This window comes from Synchiropus splendidus, chromosome 2 (assembly GCF_027744825.2).
Source record: "Synchiropus splendidus isolate RoL2022-P1 chromosome 2, RoL_Sspl_1.0, whole genome shotgun sequence".
In the NCBI taxonomy this organism is placed as follows: domain Eukaryota; kingdom Metazoa; phylum Chordata; class Actinopteri; order Syngnathiformes; family Callionymidae; genus Synchiropus; species Synchiropus splendidus.
In genome coordinates, this window is record NC_071335.1 from 26453773 (window position 1) to 26479414 (window position 25642).

The window sequence follows — 25642 nt, forward strand, 5'->3', positions numbered from 1 at the left end:
AGCAGGGAGTCAGAGCCGTCCCAGCTAATGAGGTGAGAGACAGGGGACACCCAGAGCACTCGTCAGCCTGTCACACGGCACAGATGGGAAACCAAGAGCGTGCAGCCACACACTGGCTGAAAACTATGAGTCAGTTAACCAAAGGATTTTTGGATAAGGAAACCGCTGAGCTGATGCGGGGCCTCATACCCAAACATTTGTTCACTGTTTATGTTTGACTTTGTTTCCTTATGTGACACCCACTCCACGAGGTGGGGTGGGTCGAGAGGGCGAAATGAGAAATGAGCAAAAAAGTTTGGGAGGCCAGATAACGTGAACACATGGAGAGGAGAGGGTGTTGGACCAAGGATGATGGGGATAGAAGAAGGAGAAACGAGGACATGAAGGGGGTCTTCAACGTGAGTAAAGAAGGAGGACTTGCTGTGGCGACGGTAGAAGAAGCAGCAGCACAGTTCTGATCTTCTCCTGGGCCAATTCCCAACTTCAACTACAGTAGTTTCTATCTATTTCCAGGCAAGCAACTGTGTAACAAAACCAGAGGAGAGAGTGGACTGAAAAGCAGCTCAGTGCTCCGTGACACCAGATTCAATAAGAGTGAAAATGAAAACATCTCTCCCAAAGCAATAAGCTGCAGCCCACATGCTTGCTGGTGATGTTATTAAGCCAAAGTCCTCAGACATGACGTCTGCTTCCACAGACGAGGCCACCAAGTGTCTGCTGATGCTCCCCCAGAGAGACGAACAACTGAGCGGCTCAGTCGCCGTCATTGCACTGTCCTCATCAAAAAGTTTTGTGGGGACAGATTTGTTGGTCTCCTCAGCTGGAGCTAGGACGAACCGCTGGACGCACACACATCACAGGCAGCTGGAGAGGGTCCGTATCTTTGGACCGGGATAAACCAATGAAAGGATGGCTACACTGAAGGAATGGCAGATAGATAGATAGACATTCAAAATTCAAGGATTCAGTTTCACTTCACAATTTACTAAACACGCTTTAGTACTGGGTCAGTGGTGCTGAAGTCTAAGGTTCAAAAAGTAAACTCTCAATTTTGGGGTCCAGTGCGGGCGGTTTAATGTGAGGAAACACCAGTGCAGCCGGTTCCACAGTTTTTACATCCTTAACAATGTAATGAAAACAGAAAAGCACAATGAAAATGTAAATCATTTATTGAACAGCTTGAAAAATAAATACGATTTTAGCCGACACCAAGGTTAGAGATGGCCTCTCTGCGCTCTTGATAGAGGGTATGAAAGGCTTGTGCTAAACATAGCAGTGGTGCTTCGCAGTTCTCCATGTCCTTCTGCAAAGACACATTTTTGTGTGGATAAATATCGTCACACGCAACATTTTTCATGAGCCAAACTGGAATACACTCACTGCAGATGTTTCGAAGTATTCCAAACTGTGGTTCTGGGCCCATTCCTGTGCCACGGAGCTCTCTACTTCCCTCCTGCCCGAGAGGTCAGACTTGTTCCCCACAAGGACGCCTGTGATTCAAGTGAAGGAAGAGGTTCATAGAGTTAACGTTTGAAGGATGGTGATGTGGATGGACAGGAAAAATGAAGGCAGGAATAAAGGGTAGATGAATGGACAGACAGACGGACAATAATGCAGGCTCGGAGGAAGGCTGGACGGATGGACGAGATCTTTCTTGCTTTCAAACTTTGTGAATTGTGTTCAGTCATGACGTAAATGGAAAGTCACTGGGTGCATTCTACGACAACGTTGACATTCTGCAGATGGATTACCTGGAACATGAAGGCCATGGCAGTGGGCCCGGACTCTCTCCATCCAGCGGCTGCAGCTAGCAAAGGTCTGCTCACTGGTAAGGTCAAAAACCAGGCACAGCAGAGACGGAGTTCCCCACTATGGCATGTCACAAAAGTTAGCTTGTAATGCGACGGGCGTAAACAAGTAGCTTTCATGAAGGTGACGCTGAACTCATGCCAAGGAACCAAGTTAAAGGTCTCACCATTTTCTCACAAGTTTCCACTAGCGCCTCCTTCCCTGCAGAGTCAACAATGTAGAACTCCTGAACGGTGAAGGAAAACAAGAAGGAACGTCGATCGACTGAACTGCGGGTGCTGAAAACTGTTCCGCAGGTTTACAGTTCCACTCACCACGCTGTCAGGGGTTTCTGGGACATTGACACTTTTTGTGAGCAGCTCCACTCCTGTTGTCTGCAAAGTGGAACACAATATCACTGGAGCACAATTTCACTTCAAGAAGTCCACTGACCAAGTTACACTACGAGTTTCTGCCTCCAATTCTTTTTGTAAACGTCTCAATTCCACGTTCAGCTTCTACCAGAGCATAACTACTACACGGCTATATCGAACTATATCGTCACATTCTCCATCCACCACTCAAGGAATTGGGAAAAGTCATTACACATGAAGAGATTCCAGTGCTTTTCTTGGACCTCAATAAATACCATTGCACCAACAACCAATGAGCACATCCAGCACAAAATGTGAACCAGTCTCAGAACTGGTGTCTCTGAAAATTCCACTTTGCTTGTCTTTACAGTGCCCAGGTTCCCCCACTAGATGGCTCACTCCAGCCCAAATGACCTTTGGCTCATGTTAAAGCACAGAGATTTAAGTTAGGGAGGCCAGATGGTTGGGACACTACAAGCGCAGAGACTGAAACTGATCCACAAAAGGACCGCTGAGGGTTGAAGAGCCTCGCAGCAGGTGTAGCCAGGGAGGGTGCTCCTGAAAAGATCTGAAAAGAACCTGTGATAGTACAGACATTTCATTTTATTTATGTTTTTAATGAGGTTACATATCATTCATGAGAGTCAACTTTTAATACCCACTGAGGTCTTAACCTGAGCTGCCACTAAAAGGCAAGCATCATGGTGACCTCAAAAGACACCAATTCACGTATTTTCACGTAATTGTTACTCGTAAAACTATCACTTATGAAGTTATAATTGTAGCAACTACGAATGGACACTAAGGAACAGAGCAGAGGGCCGTTATGAGTCATGATCAAACAGCCCCATAAACTCACATTCAATGGATCTCACCCGTGTTCTGATTCAATGTGTGAATATTTCAAGGATGGTCACATGATGAAAACATGGATACGGCTGTATAACAATGGGAACATCTCCATGAACACCAACTGCCCATTTTTTCAATTTTTGTACTTTCAGAACCGGTGAGCTGGACCTCAAGAGACAGTGGATGGTCCAGATGTTGTTTCCAGCAGCGCTCCATGACCTGTACTTTCAGCGCTCTAACTTTTAGAGATGAAGATGTCGCCCACCAACGCACAGCCTTAGACTGTTTAAGAGCAGACCGATATTCAGGCTTTACTTCGACACTTACGAGGAGAGCAGCACAAATTCCTCATTTGAACACTAAGCCAGAGACAAATATTAGCCCCTTAAAATAGCTATATTCATTAAGCAACTAGGAAACAGATTAGTTTAAAGTTGGACTGAGTCAAAACATGCATTGGAGATCGTGGATTGAGAAGTTGTACAGCAGGAGAGGAGCTCTAGATCAACCAAGTCTCGTCATATTAAAATCAAATTCATCTCCTTGGGAAGATCTAAAGACGTCCAAAGTAGTCCGGAACTTTGTGAGCTGCCTCTCTCAACTTTAGCATCCGCCTGTGTGAGATCAGTGGCAACCTTGAAGATGCAAGTCGAGGATTCTTCGCATCAGCGGCAAACTCCAAATTGATCTGATGTGTGGCGCACACACTTGACTTCAGTGTGTCAAATGCCAGTGTATATAAATATATAGACACACACAAGGTTGAACGACACAGAAACACGCACTCTACACCCTTCACCATACACAGAGAGGGAGACTCTTGACCACACACACACAATGACAAGGTGAATACACTGCAGCGGGCCCGTTTCGGAGCGCTCTAATGAGCAGGAGTGGTGCATAGGAAGCCTCTCGCCGGAATGTCAATGAGAGCCTATTAGCAACAAATAAGCTTGGTATATTGCTAAAGGGCCGGCTGACATTTTCAAAAGAAGGACGTGATCAGAATGGCGGGCGGCCCGATGCACCCTTCAAAAGCAAGGCGCAAAAAAAAAAAGCATGCCTTGCACCAGAAATACATCTTTGCCAAGCAAGTTTGGGAAGGACACGTTGTTCTGTTCTCGTTTCCTCCATCTGGAGTTTACAAGAACAGCTCTTGTTTGACGTTGCTCCACTTGTTCAGGAAGAAAGGCGATATCAGACTGACAAACAGGGAACACCTTTGCTTTTATCATGAGACGATGGCAGGACTCCAAACACTGTCAGCAGAAACAATTCCATTGTAAACATACTTGTCTTTGCCGTAGTGCCAGAGCGCATTAAAATCCCCCAAAACAGAAGATTATAGTCAAGTCACATCGTCATCGTTGACATGAAATATTATCAAAAAGATTTAAAAGTCAGTACCTCCAGGGTTTCCATGACTTTTTTATTGATTGTTGAAGCCAAAAAAGCCCCTGCAAATTAGACCTTTGGAAATTAGCTTGTAAAAAATGGTGTCAGTTTTTAGCTCCGGGCTGCAATGGTTTTAACCAAATATGCTTCATCTGTAGAAAGCAATGAGTACTTCAATATCCCGTGATGTACATGCTAAATAGAAAATGATGACGAAGGAAGTACATATTCTTTATCATTAAGCTCTGTGAGTATTTTCCGGGCGGACAGCGTCTAGTGAGCGCTTGTGGTTTTGTTACGGAGCTCCTCACAAGGGCGGAGACTGGCGGAGGTTTGGACGGGCGGAGTCTGAGAGGTAAAGGTGGAGAATGTTTGCGTGTGTGAGCAGAGTTGTTCAGCGGCTCATTAAAACGGTAACAGTATGTTCCACAGGGTCGGGATGTAGAGAGTCAGACGGCCTGGAGAGAGATGGATCTGGGGGTCAGCCATGTTGCTTTACATCCGCCCTGTGTAGTGTTCAGGTGACGCCGCATTAGTGAGCTCCGCTTTTTAGTTTCATCTAATACACATTTCAACCATGAGACTTTGGACATTTATGAATGGATTCAGAATCCTCCACGTCCAAATCGCGGCCCTTGGCGGCCATATTTGTGGCCAAATGTGAGCGTTTGGCGTCGCTCATGACATCATTTCAACAAGGAGGGAGGGAATATGATGCCGCACATTCCATGTAGAGGGGTGGGTGGTAGGAGACTAAAGTCTAGTTGGACACAATTGCAGAATCTCCCAGAACGTGCACGGATTGGTTGGAATTGCATTAGTAGTTGCACTCACAACATGGCCATCTCCTGGAGGAACTGGAGGTTTTTCTAGGTCTCCTTACACCTGCTGATAAATGGCTCCAACTTCAACATCGACATATCTGATGCCGCCATATGGAATGATGATGGGCTCCAAAAAATGAGGTTTTACCAGCATGTCTTTGGTCACTCAAGACAGCAAAAGCAACTTCCAAAGAAAGACAAAAGTAAAATCTGACCAGGAAACAAATTGTTTATCATAAGAAAAACAAGTTCTGTTCAGCTATCGTAATATCAACCATGCTTTTCAAGTGCTTTTGAGCATAACGCTCTACTCTTTTATCAAAACAGAGTAGTGTTTTTTCATCTCGATCAACAGAGGAGTAAGGCAGCTGGTTTTGGATCTGACATCAGTTGCGCTACACGTAAGCAACACAGCAAAAAGTGTAGGTCCGTATTTAAGTGGGAATCAACAGTTGCATAGCAACAGCCGCGACTGCAGCCAGCAGAAGATAAATATTGGATCAGGGGCCTTGTGTCTCCATGTCTGTGTTATCTCTCCCTACTTCCCTTTAATGAGACATCTCGACGGTGACATTAGTTAATGAAGCAAAGGGTCTTCAAAGGTTAGACAGTGTCGGAGGTCCTTTTGTTCACTGAAGAATGAGTGTGACGTCGGGCAAACACACATATATATCAGGTGAATGCTAATGAAAGACCTCCTCCACACTGTTCACTTCCTTTGTTTGGTTGTTTCTGATCACTTCTACTCACATTTTGACTCCGTTCTTTGACAGAACATTTAAGACGTTTTTTTTTTATCTTGTCTTGTGCTTGAGTCGAACCCACTTTATTGCTCTATTTTTCTTCAGTCGTTTGGAGTTTTTAGAACTTGAATTCATGAATGTTTTACGTGGACAAAATGCCATATAACAGTGGGTCAATGTGTTGTTAGCATGGGGAATCCATGTAGCTTTAAGAGTTCTGTGGGCGCATGCACAGGCAACAGCTGGGCGACTAATGTGAGTAACTGTGTGCGTCATTCATACATTACTTACTTACTTACTTTGATGCCCTTGTACAAGGTAACACACGCACGCACAGTTATGTGATGTTTTGTGGGGGCGTTTCATTGACTTTCCCCACCCTCCAACCATCCAAAACACATGACTAACCTGAACCAGGACTCTGAGCCACACCTAAACCAAATATATTGACACACAGCTATTTTGACTTTTTCACCCTCAAACTGAGGCTTAATGCAGTGGGAACTAGCAAAAGGTCCCCACAAGGAAGTGTGTTTTCCAAGCTAAACAAGGCTAGAAAAGTAGAAAAGGACATACACACATGCACACATTTTGCATCTCTATCTTTGTAGGGACCTCTCATAGCCATAACCCTTTCCCCAGCCTCTCACCCTAAACCCAAACATCCAAAACACATGGTTCACCTTAACCAGGACTCGGAACCAAACTGAAACCCAACTACAATGACACAGTTATTTTAAAGTCATTTTAACATCCTGAAATTAACTTTGGATTTGTGGGGTCCTCAAAAAGGCATCAGGTCCTAACAAGGAGGTGTTCTGTCAATTTACTCACTTTAATAATGTTTTTGGAATGTAGGTGGAAACGAAAAAATACAGACAGAAGGATGTGTGGGAGAAAAATAAGTTTTGTTAGCATGCAACTGCAGTGTAGGGGAAACTGGCAAAATACCAATCAGTACCAACTTGAAACTCAGGTAAAACATGAGACAGAAACTACAAAGACGCAGAACTGTGGAATTAAATAGATGCTTTTTACTTCATAGATCATGTCTCAACAATCCTAGCTTTGGTGGACACAATTTTAAAACCCAATTTGTGTTTTTAATTCAACTTTTTCATAAGAATTACAGACAGTCAATGTGATATAAAGCTCCCTAATGTTCTTCATTGAATTGTTTAGAAGTCTGCGCATCCTCAACCCACACATTTTCAGTTCTTCCATTTTCATTCAGGATCGACTGGTCTGCTGCACTGGAAAGATTTCAACGCCGTCACTCAAGGCAAATGTTGGCACACATGTAAATACATTCTGTCATAGCACTTGGATTCCGGCCAGATTTCCGAAGATGCACGCTCCTGACACTTAAAACCGCCGTCCAGCGTGTCTCTTTCAGTGTGTGTGGGCTTGTTAAGCACCTGTTCTGGTGGCTTTCCAGAAACCTGCCGTATTAATTATCGACTCGGCTGTCACCTCAGAGCCCCTAATACTGCTGACACAGCAAGAACTTTGCACACACACCGCCACTGATCTCCACCTCTGATACTTTAAAGCTTTACACAAAACAATGTTGTCTTGTCATGTTTTAGCTTAACTCCTCATAATGCAGATGTCATAAACTTCGAGTCATAAACTCACCTGCGACAACTGAATTGAGGGGATGTTTTACGGTTAGTCAACAGATGAATCTTGCTCTGCAAAACTGTGCACCCCACATCCACACAGCTGGTGGTCAATAGCCCTTGAAACATTGACTGAGGGAATTGGCTGAAAGCCATGACCCCATATATCACAGAGTCAGGTTAATGACACAGTTCCCTCCCTAACGTAGATTTGCATAAATAATGCAGATGAGCATCAACTGCCTCAGCATTAATTGGCGCATTATGCAGTTTTGCACTTTGGTGATTCGGGCAGTGGATTGGAGAGACCCCCGTGGGTCCTCCAGGCCGTGGACAAGGGATATCAATGATTCATTGTGGTCCCATAATGGGAAAGTCGACTTTGGTCCTGAAGTCAAGCTTGAATTAATATTGATGTTTCGATAATTCACCTCGTTCAGTTCATACATGTATTTGCAAGTGGATGGATTTATACTGAGGTTTATAGGGAGAGGAAACTGTCAGATATGAGGAGAGAGGCAAGAGATGAATTTGGGCTTCACTGTGTGTCTACACGAGGGTGGGACCTGATTTACCGTCAATAAATTGTTGCTTGAAAAAAAATCTTACTTACATTTGACCTGCATTGAGACTATGATGGTTCAAGTACCCTCTGTATAGTAGAAGTACATGGCCGTGTACAAACTATTATGGAGGCAAAATGAGTGAAAATAACGTGCTGTTAAACTTGGAATTAGAAAAAAAACATAACAAATCATGCAGTAAAATGCAGCGAGCAATGCACAACAAAAACTGAGAAGACATTTCCGTTCCAAATGGATAAGATCTTGAATGTGTAGGGAGGCGATATTGCATTCCATTTACTTCAGATTACATTTGTGCCAATTAATGTAAATATGTTTGCAATTCAAAAAATATTCCCGTATGTATACAGGAGCATGTCACGCTGAATGATAAATGTTTCTTATAAATGTTTTTTTTCCCACTAAATAGCAATAATATTCACTTGACATGCTTCAAATTATGACTTTAAAATTCATAACAATCGTTTTCGATATTTGGGACCAAACCAGATGACAGCAAATAAGATCGTATGTAACATGTGATTAAGTGTAACACACTTCTAGTATTTTAGTGGGATCATATTTTGAACATGGAAATAGTTTTCCACAACAAATACTTCTTATTACACAAAGTATAAGTACAAATTTCTTTAGATGTAGGCTGCAAAAGTGAAAATTAACGAGGCAAACTTCAGATCAAATGTATATAATATATATAATATACATTACATATATTAATACTATACTATACATACTATATATATATATATATATATATATATATATATATATATATATATATATATATATATATATACATATAATATATAATATGAAGGCATACATAAGTTACCGGTCTTTATGGATGATAACTCCAGTAAACTCAGTTTTCAGCTTTGTGAGGGACTAAGGAGAATAAAGATGAATAACAGAAGCGTAAATAAACTAGACAACCTGCATCACCACAAAAGTATGAATGTCTGAATTGTGACAAGCAAATGTTTAAGAAGCTGTTGCTGGGTTGAAAACCATTCATGAGTGTAAATGAAAGCACATTTCGATGCATTCAGTCGTGTGTTCCGAGGCTTCTTTGGTGAAGTACTTGGAGTTTTTCATCTCTTTCGGATACATTCATAATAATGGGAGTGGTATAAAGAATTCAGAATTGACGCTGCGTTCTTACCATGCTGTAATTCTTCTGGAAGAGAGAGCCATCACTGTGAAACACGCGGGAGAGGGCACTTTTCCCCACTGCCGCGTCCCCTGCGTGACACGCGGAATCGAACTTTAGACACAGATAACACTTTTGGGTTCAGCTTTTGGGTTCATCATACATATCCGGCTCCTTACTACCCGAGTGTTTAACTTAGCTTTAGCAAGTGACGTTAACGCGAACACCATAGACACGTCAGTGCTTACCAACAAGGAGACACCGGGCCCTTAACTTCACCATCTACCGAGCTTGACTCCGGTGAGGTTAATTTAAAGCTGACGTCAAGTGAGATGAAGTTAAAAATCAAAACTGTGCTGGACTCTGTGTTTCTGGAGCCTCAGCAACATGGACGCAGCCCGTCTCTAGGCAACCACTGAGCGACGCGTCTCATTGGACCGTCAGAACGCACATGTGACACTTCGCTGCTCAACCATTGGATGGTGATGGTGACGTGACTTAATACGATTTGGGACGTCATTGCCCTCCTCGCTGTCTGCCAGGTAGGTCTGGGCTCATATTTCCCGCAAAGATGACGGTAGACCAAGACGTATTCGTCTCTTAAATCCAACCGGAAGTATTTTAAATCAACCGCAAGCGTGGACGTTTCCTAAAAATCACGCTGAGTCCTAAAAGTTGCTCCGTTAATCCACAAGAGAGCGCAATTTATGTCTAATAATTCGCCCTGTGCTCGTATTCAAGTGTGTCCGTCCACGATTTAGATCAAAAGAGAAGCATTTCGGATGTTTTACTCATAAAGTCCTGTTTTCATCTTCCGGTTTGTGTAGGAAAAAAGCGCATGACTACCCGTGGCAATCCTGTGAGAGCTGCGCGCGCGCCGGGTAATCACGTGTGCGCGCACTTGGAGTGTTGTTCTCGTCCTGGACGCCGTCAGAAGCGCGTTCACACCGCCACTCCTGGGAGCCAGCATCACCCAAACACCGGCTTCTCCTGCATCGAGCACCAGCCGGGCTGTAGCCAGTAGCTAGACCGGGTATCCTCCCGCTGCCCGGTGCTCCACACACCCGGTGCCTTCAGGACGAGCGCGCGCGCAGCGGTGGACCATGGAGGGGATGCAGGCGTACGGAGCCGGGAAAGCCGGCGGAGCCTTCGACCCAGTCACCTTCTTCCAGCAGCCTCCGACCATCATCCGGATACTGTCTTGGGTGAGTATCCCTCGATATTGTCAATAACTTCTACCTGCGTCTGTTTGCAAACACCGCTGTTAAATAGCGCTCGTCACATGATCATAATCTGAGTTACCCTTCAGGCCGCAGCTTTGAAGAGCAGCCTGCAAGAAAACAAACCGACTTTCCCTGACGATTCCGTCGCTTTTCCGTTCTCTTCCGCTTATTCTATTACTGGGATAACGTGAGCAGGTGGCAGGGGACACCCTGGACAGATCCAGGGCACATGCAGACAACCACTCACACAAACAATGTCGAGTCTCCCATTAAGATCACTGTGTTTCTGGTCACTTTGTAGCTGATGTCATGAAAGCGCAGCACACCTTTTAAAATATGCCTTTCATGGAGAACATGTGTCACCTTTGCTGACCAGTAACTCATAATAATAAACAATAATATCGATAATCTCTTTTGCTCTCATCAAAACATGTTTTCTCTGCTTCCAAATGTTTAAATCAGGGGTTGATTCTTTCCACTTTGTTATCAAAGTTACTCATTTTAAGGCACCGTCTTTAACTAGTTGACTTAAACTGATGTAACTCAGAGGTGTACTTTCAGTTTCTGCAGTGTGAGATGAGTCCCACACGTCCTCATTAATTGATCCCTCATTTTGAAACTGAAACTTTGCGGGTGAGATTCAACAGCCTGAGCGACTCCTATCAGTGGAAGGAGTCACTCTGAGTCACAGTCGCTCGCTCACACACTGTGATATGGCAAATGAATTAGTGGGAAGTTTTTTTTCTGTCCAACCATCACAAGGACTCGCTTGGATTCGGGGGAATCCATTTCATGATGAGAATGTTTGATTCATTCTTCCATTCAGAAGCGGTGAGTCAGAGTCAGATGTGAGTCACAGGTCGTAAACCTGCACATCTACAGTGCTAAAGTTAGATAAAAGAATGAAGACGGTGACAGAAGCAGAGGTTATTTTAAGGATCCAGGTGACAAAATGAGCCAACTTTTCTTTCTGTCTTGGAAGGAAGGGGGTGGCTGCTAATCTGGTTCCACCTGGTAGCCTCATCTAGCATAATCTGACTGGAGGAATGTCGTGAAAGGATGGTTGTGCTTCCAACTGTGTGAGGATTTAACGTCTCTCTTGAATGGGACAGGGACAGGGGCAGGACATGTGACCAAAGTCAGGTCCTGAACTGTGGCCTACCTCATGACCACCCAGCCTCAGTTATGTGACTTTATTAAGCAGAGCTAAAGAGTGGGATCGCTCTAAGCGACAGTTGTGACTGTCAAGTCGTGCATTTGTCGCTGCTTCAAGACATTAAAAATGTACTATTCCTGGAAAACAAGATAAACAATCATTTAGAAAAGTAGATTCTTTGTTTCAAAAGAAATGTCAAAGTAAATGGCGATTTTAATACAACTTTTAAAAACGGAAAATGTGTATTTTTAAAGTCCATGTAGACTGTAAGCAGGAGAACAAAGTATACTTCAGTCTAAATCTGAGATTTTAGCTGAGTTGACATTATCATCACATTTTATTCCACCTTTTTTTCCTGTAATTACATAGCATATGTAGTTTTCAACATAGAACTTCGGGAAACACTTATTTATTGACCTTGACCTTACTGTTTAAGATTTTTTTGTCTTTAATATATTCTGTTGTTTGAATGATGAGGTTTAAACTCCCTTCAAAAGTACGTGTCTCAGTATTTCGATCCCATTTTGCCACCTGTGTGGGCAGTTAGCTAAATAAACAGCACATTCTGACGGTCGCATGTGAAGCAGAGTGACACGCACACCAACAATCCCGCATACTTAGCGCACAAACGTGAGCCGGCCGCTCCGAATTTTGGTTGTCCTTGCCTGTAGTGCTGCTGCTAGTATTATCTACATAATCCTGGGTTGGATTACTGAAGTGAAACAAATCCAAATGAACCCATGGTGTGTGATTACGTTTTTTTTTAATGCTCAATGGCTATGACCCCATGCGGTGAGGCAACATTTGGTGGACGTTCAAAACTCCTGTTCATTTTGTTCAAGGACAGCTGACTGGAGTGGAATGAGATGCATTTGTTTTGGTTACTGCTGTGGCTTGGCATAGAAGGTTGCAGGTTCAATCCCTGCTTGAGGCAACTGTTGCAAACTTTTCAGAGTAGAGTTTGTCTTCCTCCCACCACACCACAGTCCAAACACATAGAGAGATTAACGAAGAAATGACTCAAATTTGTCTGAGTGATTGGTTAAGTGTGTGTGTTTACTCTGCAGTGGAGTGGTGACTTTTTCGGGGTGTCACCTACCCCTCTCCCTAAGTAGGTAGGATAGGCGTCACCTCAGAATGTATGACTATCATTGAAGAGATCGCAGATTTGACCTTGGTCCTGAGGTCAGTGTTGCCTTCTGGGAATCTCTAACTTGACACTCCATAGTATGCAGCGTGTTTCTGCTGTATTCTAGTACAAATAAGCATGATAACACTCTTCTTTCAAGCTTACGTTTGGCTGAGAAATGCCACATTCTGTTGCAGCTGTAGCGGAAGTCCATCATCAGAACAGAGGTGACAATGACTCGTAGTGACAGAGAACTAAGGTGGTCAAGCTGATGGTCGTAATTAGGTCTGAGCTCAAGACACTGGTGCCGAAGACAACTTCCTTGACACATGCTTAGTTGTGGGTCACAAACCAGCTATTTTGTTCAGAGCGCAGCAGAGGGCGAATCGGACGGAGGCCACCAGAGACAGAATCCGCAGTGTGAAAAGCCCCTTAGTTAACACCAGTGATACTAAAACACAGTGTAACATAAGAATACAGTCAAGTAGGAATACAGTCTTTTATTTGTTATTGAGATTAAAGCTGATGTGAAGTCGGGACCAGGTAAAAGTGTTTGCTCAAGGCAACTAGGGTGCTAGTGCAAATAACAAGCTGCAAATATCAAAGGAGGTGTACTTTTTTGTTTTAGTTTTGTTGCATTTCTGACATTTACAGGGTTCTTGTCAGTGCTTTAACAGAGTTGCAGTCCACTACATTATGAAATTGGTCCCATACGCTGATATTGGACCACCACACTAAGTGGTAGGGATGCTTCCTGTTGGTTTTGTCTATATGTATATGTCTATATGGGCTGTGTATTGGCAGGTATCTTGTGATACAATGCGTACCCCGATACAGGAGTGGTGATACGATATACTTGAATATATTGAATATATTTGAATACTGTAACTTCAGCAATAATAGCATCATTTTAAGGAAGGGATTCCAATATACAATATTATGTGCATGAAAATGAGTTTATTGTTATGAAGTCAGTCCAGTTATTAATACATTTCGCAGTCTGACATAATAGGTCCATTGTGCAGAAAGAAAATACGATTAGTTATTAGTGTCGATACAATAACACACAATCAGCTATTGTCATATTTGAGCATATCGATGTAAGTGTGACTTGAAATGGCTGCGCAAGCTCATAGTCAGTTCTCCTTAATGTGGTCTAGACTGACTTATTTTCTTTCTATTTTCTGAGTCAGTGGGTCAGTGGCTTCCAGATCACCACCTGTTTCTTGTTTGTTTCACTGAAGTTATTTCTCTCGCCGATGGATAAATACTGACGTCCTTGGCTGGTAGGGCTGGGTAATTATCGATTTTGCGATGCATATTGATATTTTTTTAATTCCTCAGACTCAGGGAGTCTAAAAGTTATGGCCGGACTGAAACTTATTCACACAAGTTCCCTACATCATCAGTGTCTCTTAAAATTCTTCAGAAAACTATGTAGGTGTGTCACGTTGCATCAAATCGTGTTAATGGCTGAATAATGTGATACGTATCGTATCACGAGCTGAATATCTTGTATCGTATCATGAGATGAGTACATCGCTACAGCCCTGTTGGCTGGGGTAACTAAGGCAATTGTTGTTAGAGTCCTGCAACGGAATATCAGAATCCAAAGGTTGTTGACACGCTCATAGAGAGGAACTGTGCAAACAATGTCTCTCTTGGTGAGTTAGTGCACATGTTGAAAACTGAATGGTGAAGAATGATTTAAGTTGAATGCAATACTGAAGTTTTGGGTATCAACATGAAGCTGTGGAGAACAAGCCCATGTTTACCTTACCCTGGTTTCCTGTGGAGTTCAATCAGTCCCAATGATACAGTGGGGTCACAGGCCTCTTGGAAACTCTTGTATCTACATTCTACGCACTGGGATTTACGTCCTTTTCTGGTCTAATACAGAATGAAGCCAACTGAGCTGTGGTATCGGACTTATATATCGTACGTCCAAATTTAGGTATTGGAGTGGAATTGAAAATGTGGTGGAATGTGTCAGACATCCCATCAGTAAGAGCGCTCTTCCATGCACCGTTGACCGATCAAGCGTGAGTGTTGCGACTCACAAGGTGTGGATAATGCAACATTTAATCCAAAGACAAATACGGAACCTCCGCCAGAGATGGCAAAGCTGTAGCTCTACGAGGACACGGTAACCAATATGGATACTGTACAGGCACTATTGATCGTAAAGTTAGGTGAAAAAAAACAGCACATTCGCTTCCTCAGTTTTTCAATATAGGGCACCCTCCTCTTGCCAAAAGCTGGCTGGCCCATCTTGAACAAAGAGAACCAGTGAGAAGTGTGTTTTGGGAAAGCTGCTTCGAGCAGCCATGCTATTCTGTTGTTTCTCTGCAGACCTATTATGAAGATAAACAGCAAAACACCTCCTTCTGTGACCCCTCACTTTACTCACGTCCTGACCAGGCAGATTAAAAAGTATAATATTATGACAAGGTGAATTAAAGGGGGCAAGTGAAGGCTGTCTGATCAGGGCTCTCTGGATTCCGTCTACGTCACTTGACCTTCCCGGAACGGCGGCTCTCCTTCACTTGTACTTGGAAAAGGTCTTCTCTGCATCCTCCTCCCTCGCCTTTTACTCTGGTTACATGAGCAGCTGCTGCCATGGTGACAGGAACAATCAGGTTTCTGCTGTCCAGGCTAATGCAGAAGACTGGACCATGAGCACGCACCCACTTACAGTCACATGTTGAGGAGTATGTCAGATAATGAGGTGATTTGCCACTGTTTGGTCAGTGGCATGGATCAAAACAGCCACGCCCTTGTTTTTTCGTGGTGTCATTGACGTGCATCACATGGTGATGGTCGGAATACACACCATGTCCGAAACGAATTCCAAAGATTAGCTTTCCTCTACCGTCTCCCCGGGTAGATGGGGTTCATGAGATCATCAGCTGACCAGCGCTGAAGCAAAGTCATTTGAAAAACAACACAAACTTCCAGCAACTGGAAAATGCCCGCATCAGCATAATGGTATTATCAGCCGTGTTTTAGCTGATGCGCTGCTTCCATAGTCTCTTCAAAGAAAGTCATATTTTTATGCTAAATGATTACAGTTATCAAAGAACACCAGAAGAATATTTTGATGATCTGCCAAAATAAACAGTGAAAAACACCAACTCTACAACACACTTGCTTTTTCAACTCTAGCACTCAAGCAGCAAAAAATAAGTGTCCAAGTCTGGCCCAATTATATGCTGCGATCCAGTCACTTGGAAGTTGGAAATCCAAGCTGGGAACGACGTCACAGCTGAGTTCAATGCAGAAACATTGAATCAGGGAGGAAAATTTCGACATTTACTGTGTTAGTGACAATAAAAACACAAGTTTTTAATCTTTAAAAAGAGACCATTTTTCTTAAGGCGCTTCTTTATATGCGGCGGAAACCCTGAGATGCGTTCACTCGTCCCCAACTTGTTTGCTTGGGTTTTCCTTTTGCATTTGCTCATATTCTGTTTGGCGTTACACTTGTGCCAGAAAGGTCGGTCACATAGACTGGTAAATGCTTGTTCCTGATGGGCTGTTTGGTCTCCAGAGGCAAGTCCTGGTCATAGCAAGCGAGAAAAAAGTGTTGCATTCAAGTGTGTCAGAACGTTCAGTGAGTCAAGGTTCTGTCTGTTTTGTAAGGCTTTTTTGTTTGTGATTATTAGCAACTAGTTTTATAGCAGTCAGTGACCCAAATTTGACATCTTGAGGTTTTGTTACGTCATGTGCCCCAAACAGCTCCTGTGGCTGGTGGAGTTGTGGTCCGATATGTTCCGCTGTGATCAAATTATTTAGAGCTTCATGTCCTTTCAGGGACTCACAACCTTTTGTTACTTCTGTGAGGATTGTTTGACCACTGATGAAGTCAGCTGCCAAACAAAAAACGGGCCAAGCACGGCGCTGAGTTGCGGCCCGCTGCGATTGTGTGGCATCCTCCCGGTGACTCATCTCGCTCGTCTGTGTGACAAAAAAGAGCAGACAGCCAGAACCCAACAGTCATTTTCAAACAAAAAATATAATGGAGTCAAAGACAAAGAGCAGAGCGAGAGAAAGAGACGAGTCGGTTGTAATTTGTAAGTCACTCCCTGATAGTCACAAGATCAGAGACCCCCGTGGTTCTCCACAGTGCCTGCTTTGAGAAACAGTCTTGTGATCAGTGCTGGGATCAAATCAGAGCACTAAAAAGACATGCATGACATCAGTGTGACTTATTGATCCATATATCATTATATAACAAAGGAATAACACACACAATAGTCACATTTACTTGAAAGGTTTTCAATGAACTAAGCGGAAAATTTTGTTATAGTAGTCTTAAATCAAAAATCACACAACTATAATTTTAAAATTTTATTTATCAGGTGATGGATTCGTTTTTTCTGGTTTCAAAATAAAATTTGATTTGCTACAACGCAGATGGACCTCACTAAAGTCAGTGACTCAACAGGAAGTGCTTCAGAACAAACATATAATTTGCTAAAACAGTGAATCACATTCCTTTATTTATTTTCTGCCACTTGTGCCCTTCATGCAGAGGTGTTGATCTGTTCCTCCAAAGAGCCACAGAGGGTGTAGGTTTGCGTTCCGACTAGTCAAGAGCACACGGATTAACCAGACTGGTGGAGAATGTAATCTTTCGACCGTCATTCTGTTGCTCGATTGTTTGGGACAAAAACCTTCACCCCTGACGTGGAGCTGTTCGACATCTTTATGAGTCATAGGGGAATAAAACAATATTTGTGAACTAGCCTCACTGATGTATTTTTTTGCCGTTCCTCATCCCAATTCATAGGGAAACCGTATGAAAATATCTGTAAGCCACGACTCCAGAAACCCCTTTTCATCCTCAGTTTGTGTCGAGTCACAACTCTTACATGTGATCGGCGGTGTGTGCAGTCATGTGCGCACTCAACTGTGTGACCTATATCTGTAGCATGTGAGTCCGTGAGCCCGTTCGAGCTGCAATTGTGTGCGACGTTGTTGGTTGGTTTGTCTGAAGATCGCTGGAGGGCTGGGCCAGTAATGAGGGAAGATGGGAAAGAAAGAAGGAGGTGTGGTGGGGGTGGGGGATGACGATGCTGGATGCTCCATAAATAGTAACGCCTCCATAACCCTCCTGCTTCCAAGAATTTCTTCCACCCATTTGCGCTGCGAGCCCATGTCTGAAGATTCTGCAAAATAAAAATGGCTTCAGGTGCACACTAAAAACACTAAATCTCAGCATACTTTTTATATTATTTTTAGTCTCCAGTTAACAGGACTTTGAGGTTCTGGGTCTTTTCTAAATTCTAGGGTCCCAGGACTGAGCTTTGAGGCACACCACTCTTCATCAGGCTTCTTTATTTGTTTTTTTTCCTGGCCATTAACTCAGATGGTGAGAGATGAAAACCTTTCCCATCCATCTTTGTGAGTGGAATGAGTCATTTGGGTCGTGCAGGTCCGTGGTATCAAGTGAGAGGAGGCTGAGTGACGCTGTGATGACGGATCTCCTGGAGTTGGTGTGTGCTTTCCCTTTGTCCCTCTGTCAGTGGCCACACACAGTTACAACAGCTGGGTAAACGCCAACCCACAACTTACTAATTGGTCTCGGACTCGTCTGCCTCTTTCAATCACAAGCACTTTTAGAATCCGTCACTCAACGTGACAGTGGCAGACTTTAAAAAGAGAGCGGACAACAGTAGGGCTCATGTGCCTCGGGGTGTGGTGGAGCAGGGAGGAGAGAGGAAGGTAACTGTTGCGGAAAGTGTTTCTTTTCTGGAGTCACTTCGCTTTTTCCTTGTTTTAAAATGGGTACTTTTGTTTACATACTCAAAATTTCACATTGACTCCTTCGTTTTATGAACTCAGATTTGGTCACTCTAACTCAGAGGTGGCCAGTTAAATTTCCTAAAGGGCCTGTTGTGAGAGGCTTCCATGCAAAAACCAAGGGGAGGATGACTAAGGAAGGTGAAGGAAAATAAACTTGGATGAAATGAACCACTAAAGATTAAATGGAAGCAAGGATCTGAAGAAGTGCAAATATGGCATGAAGCCTATAAAAATATTCCAACTATAGCTCAAATATCTATGAAATATTAAAAGGAAATTAATTTCAAAGTACATTTTCAATGTTCTTTCAATGTATTTTGTAACAAAATTACTGTATAATTACTGTTGAAATAGCTAAGAAAGAAACAAGACAAAAAATGGCTATTTATCAGTTGCATAGTTTTAGTCTGACCTCATGAGGGCCACAAAAACAAAGGCAAAGAGCCGCATATGGCCCGCAGGCTGCACTTTGCCCAGGTCTGCTCTAACTCCTACATACTTTTCTTATGACCTTCTCAACTCCAACATTCTTTTATTCTCATTTGAGGAGGTTAAAATGTATTGAATGGGGTCAACCACTCTTGCTAAAATTCTCTGAACCGTCATGGAACAGTGATTACAGTTTTTATACCTTGGAAACGAAAACCTTTGTTCCTGAACATGAACGTCCTGGCTGCACCCCCTTCATGGAGCCCTGGCAGATGGGCAGCTAGTTAATGCCCACAAGCAACTTGTGGTGACGCCGTTCCTAACTGCCTTCATGAGCACCCCGTCAGCACGTTAGTGACCAGTTCATGCAGCGGTTGAAAACATCGTCTCTGGAGCTTCATGTTTCCAAAATAATCTGCTTTTTGTTGTCATAACTAAAAGCAACCAGTTGTTGTTTCACACTGAGGGAGCAGAACTGGGAGTGCTTGTTGCACACTGATAGGATTATGAGATGAAGGTGAGGATTATTTGGGAAAGTCGGGGCGGCCCCAGAGGTCATACGCTTGATGGGTTAAAGGTTCTCGATGTGGCATGTAGCTCTGAGGCAAGGCTAACATCATACAGCAACAAACTATCTTTAAAAAAGGGATCAAATATTTGACAGTGACCTTTTTATACTAGTTTATTACTACTCAGAACTGTGACTTGATCTTCAGTCATTTCGTATATGACTATGCTTATATCTGGGTCATCATATTTTTGTTCACATTTTATTCATATTTTTGGCAGGGCTGGGCAACAGCTCCTGAACTAGAGCAGAAGCTGATATTGCTTAGCACAGGGATGGTGGAAAATGAAAGGCTTTGGAGGTGACTCTTCTTTTGAGTAAATATTCACGCCGCATTCTGCTGTCGGAAAAAGGCAGGACTGGAGCAACTGAAGCTGGATGATCCTGCTGGCTTGACGTTTCTAGATGTGAACCTGTACCAGGAGTTGAAGCTAAAGCTCAACACAAAACGTTCCAGACACACCCTCATCATTAACCGTACTCTCCTTTCTAACCTCAGCTCTTCTCCATTGTGATCTTCGGCTGCATCGCCAACGAAGGCTACATCAACAGGCCCAATGAAGTGGAGGAGTTCTGCATCTTCAATCGCAACCAGAACGCCTGCAATTACGGCGTCTTCATGGGCTCCATGACCTTCCTGAGCTGCGTGGCCTTCCTGGCCCTGGATGTCTACTTCCCCCAGATCAGCAGCGTCAAGGATCGCAAGAAAGCAGTGCTGGCTGATATTGGAGTGTCAGGTACGGAAGGATTTGATTGATCCTATTGTGGCGGGGACAACGGCGCATTGGAAGTGGATCTGGTGGTTACTCATAGTGCTTTCGATACAGCGGTTGAGAGGGTCTTTGCATGAGGCTCTCAAATTTGTTCCTTGTTCTTGCATCTCTTGGAGGTCGACCACCTGGTCTTACTTGTTTGTGAATCTCTCCACTGCTCCTCTGACCCTTGCTGGCATCGCTGATACACGCCACGAAGGGTAGTCTATCGTGACCTTCTGAAGACGTACCAGAGTGGATCCTGAAATCAGGAATGCAGAGTGAAAGGGATAAAAGCAACAGTTGGACCATTGCACTTGCTTTTTATTGGGCTGGAGCCTCATAACTCCATTGAAAGCTTTTCCCCGAAGACTCACGAACGTTGATGCTCAAAACCTTCCAGTGTTGTTATGATTACATCTTTGGCTGTCGCCTTGAAGGTTTAGAGCTAGATATGTATGTGAGGCAAAGACCAGGTTTAAGGAATTTCTGGGAGAGGTTCGGGGTGGGACACCGGACGCAACTGCCCAAAAAGAGTTTTCATTCATGCACCGTGGATCAGGGCAACAGCAGAAGACGTCGTACATCCTTAGGTCTTCCTTCAGTCCTCCTTGGGTGAGGGTGAGAGTGCTGTTATTGTGACTACATATGGGCAAAAACTATGGGGAAAACTGCCTCATAGATAGATTAAAGCCCTTTAAAAGGTTGGGTTTTGAGCGTTTCCAAGGGTAGTGGGAAACTGGCTTCACAGCCACACGAGGAGTGGAGTTGGGAGCCTCATGAGTCAGGCAGGTTCAGGCTGTGGCACCAGGGAGATGTAACAGATGAGACAGCAACAGACTAGTAGGCAGATCAACATTTCTACAGTGAAGGAGCAGGGGCCTGGACAGCCAGGAAGGCAGCCAGTCTTCAATTTTAGATCTGTGAAATGGTCTTTCATGGATATAACTTGAGATGTGGACTATTTTTTCTTCCTCCAGCATTCTGGTCTTTCATGTGGTTCGTCGGTTTCTGCTTCTTGGCCAACCAGTGGCAGGTGAGCAATCCTGAAGACAACCCCCTAAAAGAGGGAGGGGATGCGGCCCGGGCAGCCATCACCTTCTCCTTCTTCTCCATCTTCACTTGGGTAAGTAGCAGGACATGAACCCACAGCATCAAGTCCTGTCTCTCCAACCTTCCTGTCCCAAGTTTAACCCACACGGGCGTGTGCTGGCGGTGCTTTCCACAGGGCTTCCAGGCTCTCTTCTCCATGGAGAAGTTTAAGAATGTGTCGTTTGAAGAGGAATACACCAAACTCTTCCCCCCGCAGCCTCCTCAACCTTTCGTCTGACTTGTTTTCTTACCGCTTTCTGTTGCAGCAGCCGATTCTTGAAAAGTAAATGACAAAACTCCCATTGTTCTTTTGGCCTTATTTTTATTCTCCACATCTGTAGGCGAGAACTTGATCAGTAGATTCATCAGCTGTGTGTGGGACAGTTGTCTTAGGTGTCCCCAACATACCGGTCCTCGGTACATGGTTATTCCGCTTCAGTCAATAAGAGCACATACAAGAGTCTGTGGGTTGTAAATTAAATCATCGAGTCAGACCGCCACAATATTTCCATACAGATAGCTGTTTTGAAATATGACTTCAAAACAGCCGATTATTCAACGACTGGCGGCCCGGCTGCCAATTTATTCCAAGACGCGAAGGGCTCACTTGTTTTTGCGGAGACAATTACATGGTGCTGTGACATTTCTGTTTGATCTAGACTCAAATTAGACGTGTTGCTGCGCTCAAGAGGACTAAACCTTGATAAAAAGAAGGTTTTTTTCCCCCCACTCTTCACTCTGCCTTCAAGCTAGTCATCTCGTCGACCTGCTCAATAACAAACTAACATGTTTCGCTCGCTTTCCAGCAGACTAATCAAAGTGCCCTTCTCTCTCCTCTGCTTTAACATCGCTGCTTCCACCCCTGGTCTTTCACGCCGAAGGCAGTGCAGTCCTTTTTGGGCTTCCAGAGGTACAAGCTGGGCGCTGACTCCGCCCTCTTCTCCCACGAGTACACGGATCCCAGTCAGGACGCGGCCGGAGCGCCGTACTCCTCTTTCGGGGGAGACGATGTGGAGAGTCCCGGAGGAGGGGGGCAGCTGAACAGCGACGGAGCTTTCGATGGAACAGGGGGCTACCAACGTCAGGACTACTGAGATAACGTGGGTCATGAAGCGAGACGGGGATCCAGGCTCAGGTGGTGTGCTGGTTTGGAATTACTAGATCTGGTGGTTTCATTCACATGGTTGAGGTCGCACTACTATGTTTTTATTTAGTCTGACATGATGATGGCATCAAGGGTAGCCGATAATTCGATGATGCTTCCCTTAATTCGAGGTAAACGTAAACTCACTGATGCTATTTTAATGTGTACAATTTCTGAACTCTCATTGTAAAACCCTCAATTATTTTCCAGCTCAGATCTGCCAGAAGTAGTTCCTAAATATTGAAATGAAAAGAGGTTATTGCCAACACTGGTATCCTTCCTCAATTGCTTTTCAATATCAAAAAAATAAAATAAAATTGTAAAATTGTTTCATGTTATAAAAAAACTGTGTCATGTATTACTCCCCAATGGTGAGGAAAACACCTGCTCATCTCCAACTTTAGTTCAGATCAGAACCAGATATAAATACATTTCTACCGAGGAAACATAAAACAAAAAAGTTGAGTGTTAGTTGTCATATTTAAGTCAGGAACCAGTGTCATATTCAGAAGCTGTCAGCTAACAAAACCAAATTTCCAAGAACAACATTGTTGATCTACTAATGACATTTCAAATGACGGTCCAGGTGTTAAACAGGTTTGTGGAAGCATCTGGCTTCAGATGAATCCCATCTCATACACTAGTTCATTCTCCTTCATGTTGAATTTCCCTCAGGTCAAGTTGACAAATTTTGATTCATCAGTCAATGCCAACCATCAATCTGAAGCTGTTTGCAATAGTGGATGATGTTGGGAATTTTAGAAGGAAAGTCTCTTTCCATCAGAGCGCTCCAAAAAAATCGGACAAATTTGTGTGTGGAGGACGCTACTGAACGATTCTGCAACATTTACTTGTTTCTGTATCGACATAGATTTCAAATAAAGATGTAGCAGTGTGCACGGTTTGAGTATTAAGAAACACGAATGGAAGATCTCCACTCTTTCTGACCAGTGCTTGTGACCACATTGCCTTCATCATTTGAGGTCTGCTTTCAGTGCGCCGAAGGTTCGAGTCCCAACTTATACGACGTTATTGACGTGACAATGAAAACTGCTCCGTGTACGTGTCACAGGATATCAGCACATTTTCTTAAAGCAGTTGCGTGTTGTTGTTTTTTAAAGAACGTGGCTGATGTTTTTGTTGCTTTTGCCTCGGTGCTGACTGCCAAACAAAAAGCAAGATACAGTATCAGCCATTTAAAGGCCAAAAACTGACACCTTGTACTTTCACCTCCTCAATTTATCCATATTATGGTCTGGACATACATGTTTTGAATTAAAACCTAACTGAACTCTTGAAAACAAGACAAGATTCTCTGCTCTACTGCTAAAACCTGAGGAACGTGATTCTGGTATGAATAATGAATGACCCAAGTTTAAATACACCTGCAGCCAGTTTAGTTCCCTCAAATGTTCTTGTTGATGATACAATTGAAGAATGAAGAATAATCCTAAAATGTCAGGTATGGCTGTCTGAAGGAAAATGCAGACTATTTGTGCATAATATTTACAAGATTAAATTTCCAAAAAGTCGCCCTTTCTCCCCCTTTTTTCGCTGTCATTTAGCTGTGAAGTTGAAATAATAAGACAGAATACTACCAATAACATTAGACTGCCAAAGCTTTTAAAATAAATGAATCAAAACCCAGAATTTACAGAAAAAAATATATAAATGGCAAATAGAAATGTTTAAATGTTCAAGGTGACCCACATATGACCCACAATTGAGACGAGAGGCAGTAAATATTTTCACCTCTGTGACAAACGTTACTGAGTATCAACTAAAGCTAAAAGCAAATTTTGAATTAAATAACTATTTTAGTTGATTATTTACGTATAAACATGAACTATTTAGATTAAATCCTATCACTCTGGGCCTAAAAGAAAGATAAAACCTGTCACTCTGGAAACGACAAACTACCTGTAACTATTATTAAACTAATAATAAATCACCTTTAACATGGTTCATCATCAGTATTTATGTTTTTGTTGCCATGTCACTTCAGTCATGATCGCAGTTTGACTTTAAGCTAACCGCATGTATTCCATATTCACTCAGACAGTGTCTGACTTTCAACCCAGACAGTATGTTTTGTCGTCTCCATAAGGATTTATCAGCTTCATTTTACCATAATATAAATATATAACTAAGAATATCTGTAAATACCTACTTCAGTGTGCGGGAAGGAAGACTTTATTTTAGGGCATTAATCTAGTCCTGTTGAAAAACCAAAAGATCTGTTGAGTGTTATTGTGATCTATGGTGGTCGTCACAATGCCTCATCTCACAAGTTACTTTTTTAATTAACGTTACTATTTTAGGATACTGAATAGAGACAATATCAAAATGATCAAAGTATATGTATAGACATGGAGTACTTTGTACTGTGTAGGAGTAGCAATGTGTGATGTTCTGTGGTATCTTAAAATTGTAAGGATATATGTTTTCGATGTGTTTATCAATGAAAATAAAGATGAATATATATGAAAAGTTTTTTTTTTATCATTGTTCTTCTACCATTTTCTTTGTCACATTTATTATTTAAGATTCTCATTGTATGGAGATTTAACCTGAATAATTACCATGTTTTAGATAGAAAAAGTGAGAACTCAAGAAGAATATGAACAAAATGGTTCATTTGTTAAAATAAATACCCTCATAACTCCATTACAGTACATTTTATATCAATGTATTGCATATCTTATATTGTCATTTTCCGTGTATTTTAGTCAAAAAGGGTTGTTGTTTGTAAATTGACAATTGTTTCAAAACAAATTGTTCCTGTGCTAAAAATGAAAATAAGTTAAAAAAAAATAAATTGATAATTAGTTTTTTAATCGCAACGTTCGTTTTAGAATACAATTTAAATTAATTTGATTTTTTTTATTAAAGTAACCGGAAAAAAGCGACGTTTGTCGCTTATGTTGCATTCATGTACAGTCCGTAAATTGCCCACAATCGAAATGGCAAAACAAATAAATGAACTTATTATGTTTCAATGTGTGGCCC

General features: G+C 42.8%; 2 protein-coding genes across 4 annotated transcripts; one reads left to right on the top strand and one right to left on the bottom strand.

Moving 5' to 3' along the window:
- Positions 1 to 976: 976 nt before the first annotated feature.
- Positions 977 to 10300, bottom strand: ift27 (intraflagellar transport 27 homolog (Chlamydomonas)). The gene is made up of 7 exons (XM_053855562.1): positions 9581 to 10300; positions 9345 to 9424; positions 2124 to 2183; positions 1976 to 2035; positions 1752 to 1869; positions 1381 to 1490; positions 977 to 1303 (listed from the first exon to the last, which is right to left on the bottom strand). The coding sequence occupies exons 1-7, from the start codon at positions 9612 to 9614 to the stop codon at positions 1199 to 1201; spliced, it is 567 nt and encodes a 188-aa protein (XP_053711537.1). The 5' UTR covers positions 9615 to 10300; the 3' UTR covers positions 977 to 1198.
- On the top strand, positions 9851 to 25133 carry LOC128753656 (synaptogyrin-1-like). Of its 3 annotated transcripts, none has more exons than XM_053855561.1 (5): positions 9851 to 9874; positions 10160 to 10537; positions 20145 to 20382; positions 21378 to 21523; positions 21626 to 22361. In XM_053855561.1, the coding sequence occupies exons 2-5, from the start codon at positions 10436 to 10438 to the stop codon at positions 21725 to 21727; spliced, it is 588 nt and encodes a 195-aa protein (XP_053711536.1). In that variant the 5' UTR covers positions 9851 to 9874; positions 10160 to 10435; the 3' UTR covers positions 21728 to 22361. The 3 variants fall into 3 exon arrangements, with proteins under 3 accessions (XP_053711536.1, XP_053711534.1, XP_053711535.1); XM_053855559.1 differs by lacking the exon at positions 21626 to 22361 and adding an exon at positions 22371 to 25133 and having other exon boundaries at positions 9856 to 9874; XM_053855560.1 differs by lacking the exons at positions 9851 to 9874; positions 21626 to 22361 and adding an exon at positions 22371 to 25133 and having other exon boundaries at positions 10149 to 10537.
- The last annotated feature ends 509 nt before the right edge of the window (positions 25134 to 25642 follow it).